Source organism: Protomyctophum bolini (assembly GCF_963924005.1).
Source record: "Protomyctophum bolini genome assembly, chromosome: 22".
NCBI lineage: Eukaryota > Metazoa > Chordata > Actinopteri > Myctophiformes > Myctophidae > Protomyctophum > Protomyctophum bolini.
In genome coordinates this window covers 4,297,450-4,312,274 of record NC_137883.1, presented here as the reverse complement: position 1 = coordinate 4,312,274, position 14,825 = coordinate 4,297,450, and the positions used below count along the sequence as shown (strand labels likewise).

Genomic DNA, 14,825 nt, shown 5'->3' with positions numbered 1-14,825 from the left:
CCGGTTTTATAACAATTGCTCCAGCGGCCAAACAACAGTGTGCTAAAGAAACACACGTACAATGCAAGCAACTATAGTCCCCTTCTGTGGCACCGAGTCAAGACGCCAACAAGCGCAGTGTGGTCTTCATGGCTTGTGGCGCATGGCAGAGGCTGCTATAGGCTGTCAAGCCTCTCGGCGCAACTCCACGAAAGGACGTTGGAAATAACTAGGAACTTCCATCCTCTCTATGAGCCCTTTATGTTCTAAATGGCCTTAAGATAGGTTTGGCTAAAACACCGCCACAAGCCGCCCCCCACAGTCGACTGTACCTCACGCCATCCGTCTCCAGTTGGTCCTCGGTTATATAATATTCCATCGTGTGGATATTCCATGGATATAGAGTAGGGGGGAAAAAGACAGATCCTCCAGTAACATGAGAGGGTTCTTATAGTTTCAGCAGCCGTGGCGTATAAGAAAATATTTTGCAGTCATGTACATTTTTTAACATGGCGGATACTATAGGGGATACATGGGGTCTTTGGGGGCCAAGGAGAACTCCACAAAGTTTGTCAAATCTGAAAATGTTTTTGTTGTTTTTTTTTCTCTTCTCTCTCTTTTTTTGTTAAAAAAGATTAGGGAGCGCGACATGTGTTATTATGAAATGACCCCTAAAACACTGAGCATAAAACTTCTTGATGGATCTTGTCCTGCAGAGTGCCAAGTGAGTTTGTCGTCAAGAAGAGCCAGAACAGACCAGACCGGACCAGACCGGTACAAACCGGACGAGATAAGAAAATCTCCAGGCCGGTTCCTATAGTTACAGCCCGTCCACTTTCACGTCAGTTTCGACCCGACCTCTCCGAGCGGCCAGTTCGACCCGACCTCTCCAAAGCGGCCAGTTCGACCCTCGACCTCTCTCTTCCGACCGCCGCTAAACATCCGTGCTGACGCTGCAGCTGCGGGCGAACATGTCCCTCATGGTGGCCGAGCGGGGCATGAGGTTGTGCTTGCTGCGGTGGTAGCCGGTGGTCAGCTCCAGGGGCAGCACCAGGGGCAGGTCCAGGTCCAGGTCCTGCTGCTGGACGCTGCGATAGCCGATCCGCTCGCCGCCATTCCTCAGCAACCCCCCCTCCGGCTGGTGCTGCTGCTGGTGGTGGAGGAGGTGGTGGTGGTGGTGGTGGAGGAGGAGCGGAGGAGGCGGGGCCAGAGGCGGGGCCAGCGGCGGCGGCGGCGGCTGGAGGTAGAAGGGCAGCTCGTAGTGCGTGCAGGACGGACAGAAGGTCTGCGAGCGCGTCAGTTTCCTGGCCAGGGGAGGGGTGGAGAACAGGACGGGGCCATTGGGCGCTGCGGAGGAGGCGGAGGAGGAGGCGGCGGCGGCGGCGGCGGAAGCGGCCACAATGCTGTGATTGGAGTGGACCGGCGGGAGGCGGGACGTGACGGCGAAGTCGGGCTCCTCCTCCTCCGACTCGGATTCTTCCTTCTTACAGCAATAATACTATAGAGGTCGAGACGACGGGCAGAACGACGGGGGAGGAAAAACATGAAGGGGGAACAAAAAGGGATCCAGAATGTGCAGGTGGAGAGAGAGAGAGAGAGAGGGGGAGAGAAGACAAAGAAAGGATAAGAGGGAGTGGAATGAGGACATGAGACAACGTTATTATAGGGACAGGGGCGGGCGGCCATTTTGTCATCGTGAAATGTCAAAAGTCTTTATACGGCATTTGGCAGATTGGTTTTATTTGTGATATAAATCACATTAACCCATTTTAGTCAGACCCCAAGGACGATTCTATACACGTGTTCTCTAAATCATGACAATTCGTTTCTATGTCAGTGGTTTGCAAAATACGAAGCGCAATTATAAGTCTCCCGGTATGGCCAACTCTGGGATCGCAGCTGTGGGGGGCCCTATATAAAAAAAACATCAACTGTCAATAATTATAAGCACGTCATTGCTGATTGGATCGTGCTCAACGAATCACCGTATAGGGAGGTTCAATTTTAGGTCCCCCCCCCCCCCCCTCCCGCCCACAGACCAAAATAGAAAATAGCCGATCTATACAAGATCTACAACGCGTGGCAGCGCGACACGTTGTGAGCTTGCAGCTCGGGCTATTTTCAGCAAGTGTAAAAATCAGTCATTATACGACGGCATCAAGGCCCGGGAAAATACATTTTAGTCGACTAAATCAACTGTAGATTTAGTCGACTAAAATCGTATGATATTTAGTAGACTCAAAACTAGACTCAAAACTATGACTATAAAGTAAAAGTAGAAATGTGCTGCCAAAAACAATGTCACTGCTGAGAAGCACAGTGTAAAAAGTAAAATAAAACAAAGTGACTCAGTCTAGATTCCATGCCAACCAAATCAACATACTTAAAAATGCCTCCCAGCGGTTTCATTGAGGTTAAAAATGAGTCTTTTTTCATTGACATTCTATGCCAGTATAATGCCATTTTTTATTACTTTTCATTCTACACCGCACCCGACAAGATGTCCCAGATAGGTATAGACATTCTAGCGTTATCTACCAGAGCAAGGTCATATCTGCATTTTTTTTTTGACAACTTGCAGAGCAGACGTATAGCATACCAAAGAACCCCATCATTTGTAGGAAATTGCACATGAAGGTTAGAAGTAATAAATAAAAAAAGACTGAGTATATGAGGAAATGCCCAAACATGGTCATTTTTCACTGCACTTTTTACACAACTGTGGTGTTAAGAAAATCACACCCCTGTGAAGTGAGGGGCGCTCTTATCGTAACATACATCATCATGCTCAGACACGTGATTGACGTACATCCATCCATTCATTGTCAATGGCATTTAATGTTTGTGTTATAGGACGACAATCTACACTATAGCTGAATATAAGAGGGGCTATAGGGCCCCTCAAAAATAGAGAGAGAGAGAGAGAGACAGAACAGACAGACAGACAGACAGACAGACAGACAGACAGACAGACAGACAGACAGACAGACAGACTGTAGACAGACCAGGCACACCTTAGCGCACAGCCGCGGACAGAGGAAGCTGACGACTGACGTCATTCCGGCTTTTTTTAGACTATAGCTGGTGGACGGAAAAGAAGCTCCGCCCCCCGCGGCCGCCTGGCGCTGAGGAGAGCGTTTCCCGGCGGAATCTGTCCGTCGTCGCGTCAGTCAGCCGCGGCTGTGCGCTAAGGTGTGCCCCCCCTGCTGGCCAGACCAGAGACTATTTAATTGGTTAAAGGGACACTTCACCCATTTTGCAAAAAAATATATGTGAATGAAGTTAGAAGCTTTAGAACACTTTCCTGGGGGTCTTTATGTGTGTAATATGTGGTTTTAGATATTTTAGATTGTAGCAGTGAGCCTGTTGTCTCTGATGTCATGGACACTGGGCTCACTTCCTTCCTGGACTACATGTTGTCTCAGTAAGACAGCTCTCCCGCCTATCCACAAGGAGGAGCAGTGCACCAAAGAATTATGGGAATTGTAGTCCAGGAAGGTAGTGAGACCAGTGTCCATGACATCAGAGACAACAGGCTCACTGCTACAATCTAAAATATCTAAAACCACATATTACACACATAAATACCCCCAGGAAAGTGATCTAAAGCTTCTAAACGTCATTAACATATATTTTTTTGCAAAAAGGGTGAAGTGTCCCTTTAAGGAGTACAAGTCGTGCATCAGACTCTTACCTGCAGCCTGCAATAGCACAGTATTGCAATGATACACAGTAGGATGACGGTAGCTAGAATTCCTCCAGTGATGACCACCGTCCCGGCTGTCATTCGAATGCCTCTCCATCAACACCCTATATATACAGAACGCACAGTAGACACACACAGAGAGAGAGAGAGAGAGAGAGAGAGACAAACACGTTTGTTTGTTTGTTTGTTCGTTCTGCACGCACACGCACGCAGGGAGACACAGACAAAAAGACGGACCATATCAATAATAGTGTAGCTATCGGTTTCTACATTAACCCATTCTGACCCGGGCACCCATTTTGGTGTTAGCATCATGTTATGCTTTACCTATTGAAAAATAGCAGATCTACAAGCTCATATCGCGCCACCGGAGTGGCGCGATACGAGCTTGTAGGTCTGCTATTTTGAAAAATTCGAAAGAACGACTGACATTTTTAGAATCTGATCTCAGGTCAGAATGGGTTAATCAGACCTGTGTGTGTCCAGTGGAAACCTTGTATGAATCTGATCTCAGGTCAGAATGGGTTAAGTGGATTATATAGACTGCGCCCTCTCAGTGTGACTCATTGAATTATTATGCGCCGTTCGGCAGGGACACTTAATACAATCAAACGTTGTCTCATAATTACAGACAAGTTTCAGACCGGGAGGCAGAGAGGGAGAGGGGGATAGAGAGAGAGAGAGGGAGAGAGGGAGGGAGAGAGGGAGAGATAGAGAGAGAGGGAGAGAGAGAGGGAGAGAGGGAGAGGGAGAGGGAGGGAGAGGGAGAGAGAGAGGGAGAGAGAGAGAGAGAGAGAGAGGGAGAGGGAGAGGGAGAGGGAGAGAGAGGGAGAGATAGAGAGAGAGTTTGTGGGGTAAAAGGGTGGCTTGGGGGCAATGAGATAGAGATGGACAAATCGGAGGAGACTGCAGCAAGCGGCATGAGAGAGTGAATGCACTTCAAAATGAACGGGGCAAGGGTTGACGAGGGAGGGAGCGACGAAGAAGAAGAGATGGGGATTAACCCATTCTGACCTGAGATCAGATTCACACGAGGTTTCCACTGGGGACACACTGGTCTGATTAACCCATTCTGACCCGAGATCAGATTCTAAAAATGTCAAGTCGTTCTTCGATTTTTCAAAAATAGCAGACCTACAAGCTCGTATCGCGCCACTCGGTGGCGCGATACGAGCTTGTAGATCTGCTATTTTTCAATAGGTAAAGCATAACATGATGCTAACCCCAAAATGGGTGCCCGGTCAGAATGGGTTAAGCTACATGGGCTGGGAGAGAGAGAGAGAGAGAGAGAGAGAGAGAGAGAGGGCAGGGCAGAGGGGTGAGATGGAGCATATAAAGAGTCAAGAGTGTTTATAGTGCAGCCCGAGAGAAGTTACAGTACACGCGGAGATGAGACGGGACAGGGGTGGACATGATGAGGGCGAATGGATAAGAAAGGAAGCTATAAATGAAGAGGACAAGAGAGAGAGCGGGACATGCTGTACCGTATAGCAGGATGGAGGTTAAGCCATTCGGACCTGAGAGGACGATTCTACACACAAATGCCTTCTGAATCCTGACAGTTTTCTTAAAAAAAAAAAAAAAAAGAAGAAAAACCCTATGTTTCATTCTTTCAAACGTTTTCATGTCAAGAAATATAATTATGTAATTTGGCCCCCGGGGCCGACCACACCCGCATCTGACAATATGTTGTTTTCAAGGGACCTCCCCCCCCCCCGCAGAAGCAATTAAGATACGAGTTAAAATGTTCACTCTGTATAATAATAATATTATTCAAAGATTTGAGGCACATTTTTTCAACACTTTTTCAAAAAAATAGCAGACCTATATACGAGTTCACTCGGTGCCGCGCTACGTATATGAGCTTGTAGATCTGCTGTTTTTCAATAGCTAAAGTATAACAGTGTATAATATGCTTTAAAACAAAAAAGGGGTGTTCCCGTCCAAAATGGGTTATTAACCCATTCTGACCGGGCACCCATTTTGGTGTCGGCATCATGTTATGCTTTAGCTATTGAAAAATAGCAGATCTACAAGCTCGTAGCGCGCCACCGAGTGGCGCGCTACGAGCTTGTAGGTCTGCTATTTTTGAAAAATCGAAGAACGATTTTTTAGAATCTGATCTCAGGTCAGAATGGGTTAATCAGACCAGTGTGTGTCCGGTGGAAACCTGGTATGAATCTGATCTCAGGTCAGAATGGATTAAGGCAAAATAGAACGCGGGAACATTGTTTTAAACGACAAAAGGAGAAACTAGAGAGGTTGGTGGCGAAGGGAACGGAAGGGAACGACAATGAGAGATTGTAAACGAGCACGCGGCGGGGAGGAGGAGAAAGAAGCGGCGCTTTTAAGACATTAATCAGCGGGCAGCTGTGTTGTGTGGGTGACACGTGAACCCTGAACTTTAGTCAAAAGGTCACAGGTCACAAAAAAAAGATAAATGGGAGATGTCGACCCCGAGTATAAGGATAAGGAAACCCTGCTCCGTGTGCGCATATTATTCATTCAATTCCATACCCTGCTCCGTGTGCATATTATTCATTCAATTCCATTCCTGCGCAGATGTCATCCTTTTCACGCATTTTCTTTTTAAAATATTAACCCACTGGTGTGTCCCTTTTCAAGGACCCCCGCAAGGAACCCCAGAATTCTCTCTATTGGGCCACGTACGGACCATCTCAAAATACCCCCCCCCACCCTCAAAAATAGCAGACCTACAAGCTCGTAGTCGTATATCCCCGAATGAGTCCGTATAGCCCCGAAAAAACGGAAATGAAAATTCCGCTGGCTTATGCTTTGTCTATGTGGGAACGCAGTTTTTAGAATCATAATATCTCAGATTATTATTTTTTTTAAATCCAAAAACAAGCTTGATTTCTTGCTGCTCATTTCTCAAATGAAGAATATGATCCTCGGTTATAAAAATGTACATCTATTATTGGGTTGATTATTTTAGGCCTGACGTAAAAAATTAAAATATAGGTCTTCTAAAATCCTGACAGTTTCCTGGAAATACCTATGTTTCTGTATCAGTGGTGCTCAATATTTCATGTCAAGGACCCCCAAAAATTATATGTAATTGGCCGCCGACCCCCATTTGAAAATATGTTTGTTCCAGTGACCTCCCCTCCCAGAAGCAAAGATTTGAGTTAAAAACGTTCGCTCTGAAATAATATATACTCGGATTTTCGCCACACGCGGTTTAAGTTATGCTGGAGACAAATCTATAGATATTCACATAAAATTGTACAAGAAGTAGAACAATGGAAACAAAACAAGCTCTGGAAGAACACAAAGGTCGAAAGACAGCTGCGAATCGACCCGGGTCTGAAAAGAGAAATGTATCACTGACGAAATATTCAGGGTTCATCGTCATATGTTGGCTTGCGGTGGACATTTTTTGTCAAAAATGAATTTTTGCCACAGACATATATACTTAAAACCAACGCACAAATACTATTACCAGAAGAAACAAATAAAAGAGATAGCCCTGAATGACCATAATTACAGCTCTGTAACTCTGAGAGTAAGGGGGGTCATCAATGCAAATACAACATTTGAGAACCACTAGTGTTGACTCTCATTATATTCTGAAGTAAACCTGGAGACTTGACATTCAGTAAGAGGGTGTTCATGGTCAAAATAAGAACATCATAATGGCGTGTAAAACAGTGTCGTTTTCGTCGACTACAACGAAGGTGAAAAATCGACTACCTTTTTCCCACTGATGAAATACGAATGGAAACTAAATGAAAACGAAGCTATGACGACTAAAACCAAGACTAAATATACTGACAATTTCGTCAACAAATAAAAACTAGACTAAAATGTTAGGAATGGACTATAATGGACAAGAGATCCAGTATAAGTCATTTTGCATGCTGACAATAGCAGCTCTACAAGTGCAAGTGTAACAACATGCCATTACGACGGCATCAAGGCCCGCCAAAATACAGTTTAGTCGACCAAATCAACTGTAGATTTAGTCGACTAAAATAAGAACACTAAAACATTCCAGGTGACTAAAATGTGACTAAAACTAAATTGAGTTTCAGTCCAAAGACTATGACTAAACTAAGAAATGTGCTACCAAAAACAGCACTGGTGTAAAACAGAAAGTCTGAAGTTTGCCAGTTGGACAAGACCAAAGTCTCTGCCACGGGCACATTTGTCCTTGTGTGGACATCTTGATGAACCCTGCAGTGTACATAAACGTGATCGGTTCGATTTTCTTTTCACTTCTCGCTCCGAAATTCAGCCCTTAAGTCCAAAATCTTGTATCAAACAATGTGACTTCCATTGGAAATGCATTGGGGCGGCCATGACACTTACACCATGCTTACAGATCTAGCATGCATCGATGTTGTATGCTAGATCGAAAGGTGTTGAGTGAGGCCAAGGTATTTGAGGGAGTCATTTGAGGTAGGCCTACTCTTTACTTTACTCGAGTACTTCTACTCCTACGGCATCTCAGAGGCAAATATTGCTTTTTGCTCCACTACAATTATTTGAAAACTTTAGTTACATTGTCATTTTGGATTATTCATTATTATTATTTTTATTATTTCAGCTCTATATAGTATATATAAATGTTGCCATTTGATTATAGCCGATCTACAAGCTCACAATGCGTTGTGATGCGATGCATTGTGAGCCTGTAGATCTGCCATTATCAAAAGATAATAGCAGATAAGACGAGAAGATAAGATAAGAAGTATACATTTTGATATACCAATACTTTTGTACTTTTACTCGAGTACATTTTTACTTGTAACAGAGTACTTCTACATTGCAGCAATGATACTTATAAAGGTAAAAAAAGGTAAAGACTTTGAGTATACTTTCTTCACCAGCGCTACACATGCAGAGCTGGTCTGTATGCGTGGCGCAGCTTCGCCACCACTCAGCTGCACGACGTTGTGATTTACGAGGCTTTGTTCACAAACTGCACGCAGTGCATATATATAATATAACTCACCGTCGATAGCTACACAGATTGGACAGAGGGAGAGCCACCGCTGTTATTAGTTTTCTTAACCCATTTAGATCTGACGACGATTCTAAAACATGTGCTTCTAAATCCTAAAGGTTTTCTGAAAAAGTCTATGTTTCTGACTGTGTGACTCAGTGATGCTCAACCTTTTCATGTCAAGAATGACCCCCAGAATGATCTGTATTTGACCGCCGACCCCCCCCCCCCCCATCAATAGCAGACCTACAAATTCATATGAGCTTGTAGATCTGCTATTTTTCAACAGCTAAAGCATAACGTAATGCTTAAAACACTAAAAGGGGTTCCCGCCCGGAATGCGTTAGTAAATAGAGCAATTAGTAAATCAATAAACTAGTCAGTATAACTACCCACAACCTGCTGTCGTTTCAGTTCTTCAGTTCTAGTAAATACCACATGGGAGGTGGCCTTTCGAATTAAGTGTGGTCTATTATGTCTTGCATTCTTTTTTGCGTAATGCGCTGCTGTCATTGTATGCCATGTGGCCAGAAACAAAAATGACACAGAAAAATTCACTTGTGTACTGTACCTCTTCACTGTACTTCCCTCCAGGTTGAGAAACATTGCATTATGACCAGTCATTAGTCCTACAACCTACATCCTACAACCTACATCTCAAACCCTCACCCTAACCCCAACACAGCACACCTAAACCTAACCGTAACCCTCTCCCAACCCTTAACGCATCCCTCACCAACCTTAATCCGGTCGTCTTAACGCACCCCTCACCAACCTTAATCCGGTCGTCTTAACGCACCCCTCACCAACCTTAATCCAGTCGTCTTAACGCACCCCTCACCAACCTTAATCCGGTCGTCTTAACGCACCCCTCACCAACCTTAATCCGGTCGTCTTAACGCACCCCTCACCAACCTTAATCCGGTCGTTGTAACGCACCCCTCACCAACCTTAATCCGGTCGTCTTAACGCACCCCTCACCAACCTTAATCCGGTCGTCTTAACGCACCCCTCACCAACCTTAATCCGGTCGTCTTAACGCACCCCTCACCAACCTTAACCCGGTCGTCTTAACGCACCCCTCACCAAGAAGGGGTGAAAGTCACTATCATTAACAACAGGCAAAATACTGGAGAGCCTCACTGTCATGAAGTGACATGAGGCAGAACTCAACTTGTGACATGAACGCACCGTAAAATAGTATATAATACCCTATAATACACCCTATAATAGTGCCAGGTCCATGATAAGAGCCACAATGATTTAATTGCGACCGAATAGGTCGCATCTACTATGAAAACCTGCATTCGTTCGTCCGTTGCGTCACCCGTGCCTCCATATGTTGGTCACGCCTCGTGACATCAAGCCCCCCCATATATGGTCACGCCTCGTGACATCATGGAGACCCTTTCATCTCCATATATGGTTGTCAGTCCAACCACTAGTGGTTGCCGCGACCTGCAAATGAACCGACTACCAAACTCGGTTGTATGTGGACATTATGGATGTTGTATGTGGACACATATGGAGATACATGCAGGTTGTAAAAACTTCAGGTTCAGAATGGTTTGCGAGTGTGACTCACATCACCGGTTGGTTGGTCACCAGATCGACTATAGGTCACCGGTTCGACTGACCTCATCAAACCCTGGATAGCCCATACCATGGTTTGGACATACTGGATCTGCATGTTATGGAGCCGGACAGCAACTCTACATTTGACCACCTCACTGACATAATTATAGATACCTGAGCTTGATTCTACAAAATGTCTCCTGACAGTGTTCTGAGAAACCCTATGTTTCTATGTCAGTCGTTCTCAAACTTGTTTGTGGCAAGGAGCCCCACAATTATATGTAATTGGCCACCGACCCCCATCTCAAAATATGTTGTTCCAGGGCAGGGACCCCCCCCCCCCCCAGAAGCAAAGATTTGAGTTAGAAACGCTCGCTCTGACAGAATACATTCAACATTTGGGCCACATTTTCACGACTTTTCAAAAATAGCAGACCTACAGTATACAAGCTCGTCTTGATCGATCTGCTTTTTTTCAACAGCTAACAGAATGCTTAAGTTAAAACACCAAAGGGGTTCTTGCCAAAATGGGTTATTAGTTTAACTCCTGCTTCTCAACTGTACCGTACTAAACCCTTATGACTGTGATGCCCATACTTTGAATTATTTCTAATGTCACTTCCAATCACTTTATCGCAATGAAAAACTGCATTTCCTCACAATGCCATACGTGACTTGAGCACAGAAGGCAAAATGCAGCTGTGACATGTGAGTCATGGCTAACTGTTTTGTTGCAAAGCATGTGTGACGTCGACGATGACTTGGTATGAATTCTGTGGACCGATCCTGTGTCTCTGAATGAAACTATAGATTATAAAGATGGATTATAAGGATTCTATAGTTCTTCTATTTATATAGTGACTCATAGGAATAGACCACGTGACAACCAGGAATAGTCTGGTGACCACCGGAGAGACGGGAGGACAGCCGGAACGTAGACGGCGGCCCCCGGGAGCAGTATGGGGTTGGCGCCCCAGCCTGTGTCGTCCGTGGGGGAGGAAGCCGACAAACCCACGGCGAGGCCATTAGGACGGCAATCCAAGTGTTTTCGTCGACTAAAACTAAGACGAAATTCTTTCGTCGACTATACCTTTTTCCACTGACGAAAACTAAATGGAAAGTACGAAATGAAAACTAAGCTACGACGACTGAAACTAAGACTAAATATTATATTATTGACAATTTCGTCAACAAATAAAAACTAGACTAAGATGTTAGGAGGGACTATAGTGGACAAGAGATCCAAAATAAATCGCAGCGCGACGCGTCGGCTATTTTCAGCAAGTGTAAAATGAGGCCTTTTGACGGCATCAAGTCCCGGCAAAATACATTTTACTCGACTAAATCAACCGTCGACTAAAATCCTCACGATATTTTGTCGACTAAAACTAGACCAACACCAAGACATTCGGGTGACTTAAAATATGACTAAAACTAAATGGAAACTATTCAAGAGACCAAGACTAATAAAAACTAAAATGTAAATGTGCCACCAAACCACTCCTGAATGTAACATGAACGTAAAATGAAGCCTGTCAGTCCTTGTATTGTAAGTCGCCATCTTTCTAGATCCGTGTGGGCCAGCTGAGCCATTGGCTGGCCCAGACAACGAGGCGGGACTTCCCCCACTTCTTCTTCTCCGTTGGTTTTTATTTTGACTCGAGTGGGTGGGGAATCCCGATCATAGACTGTAACGGTATAGCCACGCCCCTCAGAACATACGCGACTTTATGGTCATTTTTTTAAATAAATGGGACCATCATTTTCCAAAAAGAATATTATGACATTAGAAATGAGACTTTAAACTATAGTGACTGGAAGCAGAAAGTATTCATGACCATGTTTATTAAGGTGATACAGTCTAGGTGAAGTTTGGGCCCAAATACATGGACTTCTATGGGGCTATGGGGGTTTTTTTGGGGCCAATGACAGCGCCCAACAGGTCATTATATGAACTTTCAGGAAAATCCGATTTCCTCAGTGGCTTCACAAAATATCTGTCTGACTGCCCCCCTGGACCAAACAAATAATTACAAAGAAGAAAAACCACAAAAAAAAGTGTTGTAACCTGCCGTTTCTTTTCTCCTTTCTAATTATTTGTTCGGCCCAAAAGAATTGTGTTTGTTGTCATGATTCGTCACGACAAGAGTTGGCTTTGTCCGCGGCGTAAACGTCTTTAAGTAAATACTTTTTGAAAAGTCTATGAGGAAAATGAACGGAGAATAATTTCCTGGGCCCTGGCAGGGGGGGCGGGACTGCGACGCTCTATAGAGGGGCGAGTCTAGTTGGTCTATCTCCCAGCCCCGGCAGAGTAGTTCTGGAGCAACGGATTGTGTGGCCCTGGTCTTTCCCTAATGGTGACTGATCGAGGGTAGCTTACTGGGACGTAAGGGCCGATTCATACTCCTATTTTACGCTGTTTCGCGCTGTAGTGCCGAAATGATTTCGGCTCGTCAGAAATTTTCAGTAGCACCGAAGAGCCGACTTTAGGACGGTCCCCCCCCGAACCTCAAATGACGTCAAATTGTAGGCTCTACAGAGCGAACCGACTTTTATTCGGCTCTAAAATAGGAGTATGAATCGGCCCTTAGTCGGGGAGTCGGGACTTGATCACCCCCGGCTGGGTCACCCCGAGTGAGGGGTATGTTGTTGGGAGAAACCTCGGGATACATCACTGAGTGAGGATACGTCCCAGGTGCATCCATGCATGTTTGCTTTTTTCACCATGATGAGACCACAAAATACCACCAAGACGTGGAAGGAGAGAGAGATGTTAGATTCCTTGTGTGGGGGGTAATTTGTCTACTTTTAAAAACCATAATTATCTTTCATTCGTCTCTCTCCAGTGACTTTCTATATATGAAGTTAGCATGGATCACACTGTCTCTTTATCTTGCGATCTACGCGTGTACGAAACAAACAATACAACAACACAACAATATAACATCAGATATTCTTCCTGCGAGTTGGAATAGATCCATCCTAGGGCCGTAATCCAATCTGCAGGTCAACATGGTCCACAAACGGATCAATATTAGAGATGAACAACAACAGATTGCACTGCTGCCCCTAACCCATTCTGACCTGAGATCAGATTCATACGAGGTTTCCACTGGACACACACTGGTCTGATTAACACATTCTGACCTGAGATCAGATTCTAAAAATGTCAGTCGTTCTTCGATTTTTCAAAAATAACAGACCTACAAGCTCGTAGCGCGCCACTCGGTGGCGCGCTACGAGCTTGTAGATCTGCTATTTTTCAATAGCTAAAGCATAACATAGTGCTAACACCAAAATGGGTGCCCGGTCAGAATGGGCTAAAGTGTAAAAGGAAAAAAAAGCGTATACTGTGTCTAAGTGTAAGGGAAATGCAGGGCGTTTCTTCCTGTTTGGGTTTCTTGGAAAGCATTTGAGAAAAAAACGGCAAAGACAAAAGCATGACTTGGCATTTTAATGTCGATAAAGTCCGACATGTTTATCAGAATCAGTTCCTGTCGTGTAGTGGTTCGAACACACACACATTGTGTTTTGGTAAATGCTCTATGATGGTGAAAAAGAGAAGAAAAGGTCATTTGTATTTTTTACAGAAATACATAAGAAAATAAAACGTCATTTGTGGGTTTTTTTACAGAGATACACCAATATTTATGTAGTATCATTTTGTGATTACAGTGTTTCCTGTGGCACTATTGAGTGGTTTTCTGTACTAATGATCAATCCCACTACTTAACCTTTGACCTTTCCCTATAAGCGCTCAATCAGATGTCACAAAGACAGAGACTCACTGACTCCCACCCGCATGCACGCACACGCACACGCACGCACACACACACACACACACACACACACACACACACACACACACACACACACACACACACACACACACACACACACACACACACACACACACACACACACACACACACACAGGATGGCTAATTGTAAAACGTTTAAAACAGACAAATACTTAAGATATAGGCGCCACAGACATTTTATGGTCCTGTAGACAGGTGGCGCGCCGCATACACCCCCATGGCGAAGGTTTAAGACTCGTGACATTTAGTCGACTAAAACTAGACTAACACCGAGGACATTCCGGGGTGACTAAAATGTGACTAAAACTAAATGAAAACTATTCAAGAGACGACGACTGAAACTAAAATAAAAAAATGTGCTGCCAAAAACAACACTGCTTGGGAGCTATATACTGTCTATAGACACACACACACCACACGCACGTGGTCGTGGAGAAAGGCTCATCGGTGCCTGAAGGTCCGCAATTAAGGCCAAGTACCGCACCTGGGGGGGGGGGGACAGGACAGGGCCCTTCTATGTTTCGGCCAACCAAACTCTGGAATGAACGTACTCCCTATATAACCATCTCAGAGCTGCTCCCTCTCTCTCCTCTCCTTCAAAAACTCACTCAAAACCCACCTCTTCAAAAGGATATAGCTTCCCCCAGCTGAGGCCTCGTTTATCCTTTTATCTTTTTTTAAAACCCTGTGCTGTTTTTTTTCCCGTATTAAAGTCCGTTCCTAGTGTTCCTATGTAAAGCTCTTTGGGTATTTAGAAAAGCGCTATATACATTTG

General features: G+C 44.7%; 1 protein-coding gene across 1 annotated transcript; it reads right to left on the bottom strand.

The window, feature by feature from the left end:
* Positions 1-913: 913 nt before the first annotated feature.
* On the bottom strand, positions 914-3,766 carry LOC308309584 (protein FAM163B-like; the record flags this gene model as incomplete). Its single annotated transcript, XM_080755496.1, has 2 exons — positions 914-1,477; positions 3,674-3,766. 2 exons carry the CDS (start codon positions 3,764-3,766, stop codon positions 914-916), a joined length of 657 nt encoding a protein of 218 aa, XP_080611622.1.
* Positions 3,767-14,825: the final 11,059 nt, after the last annotated feature.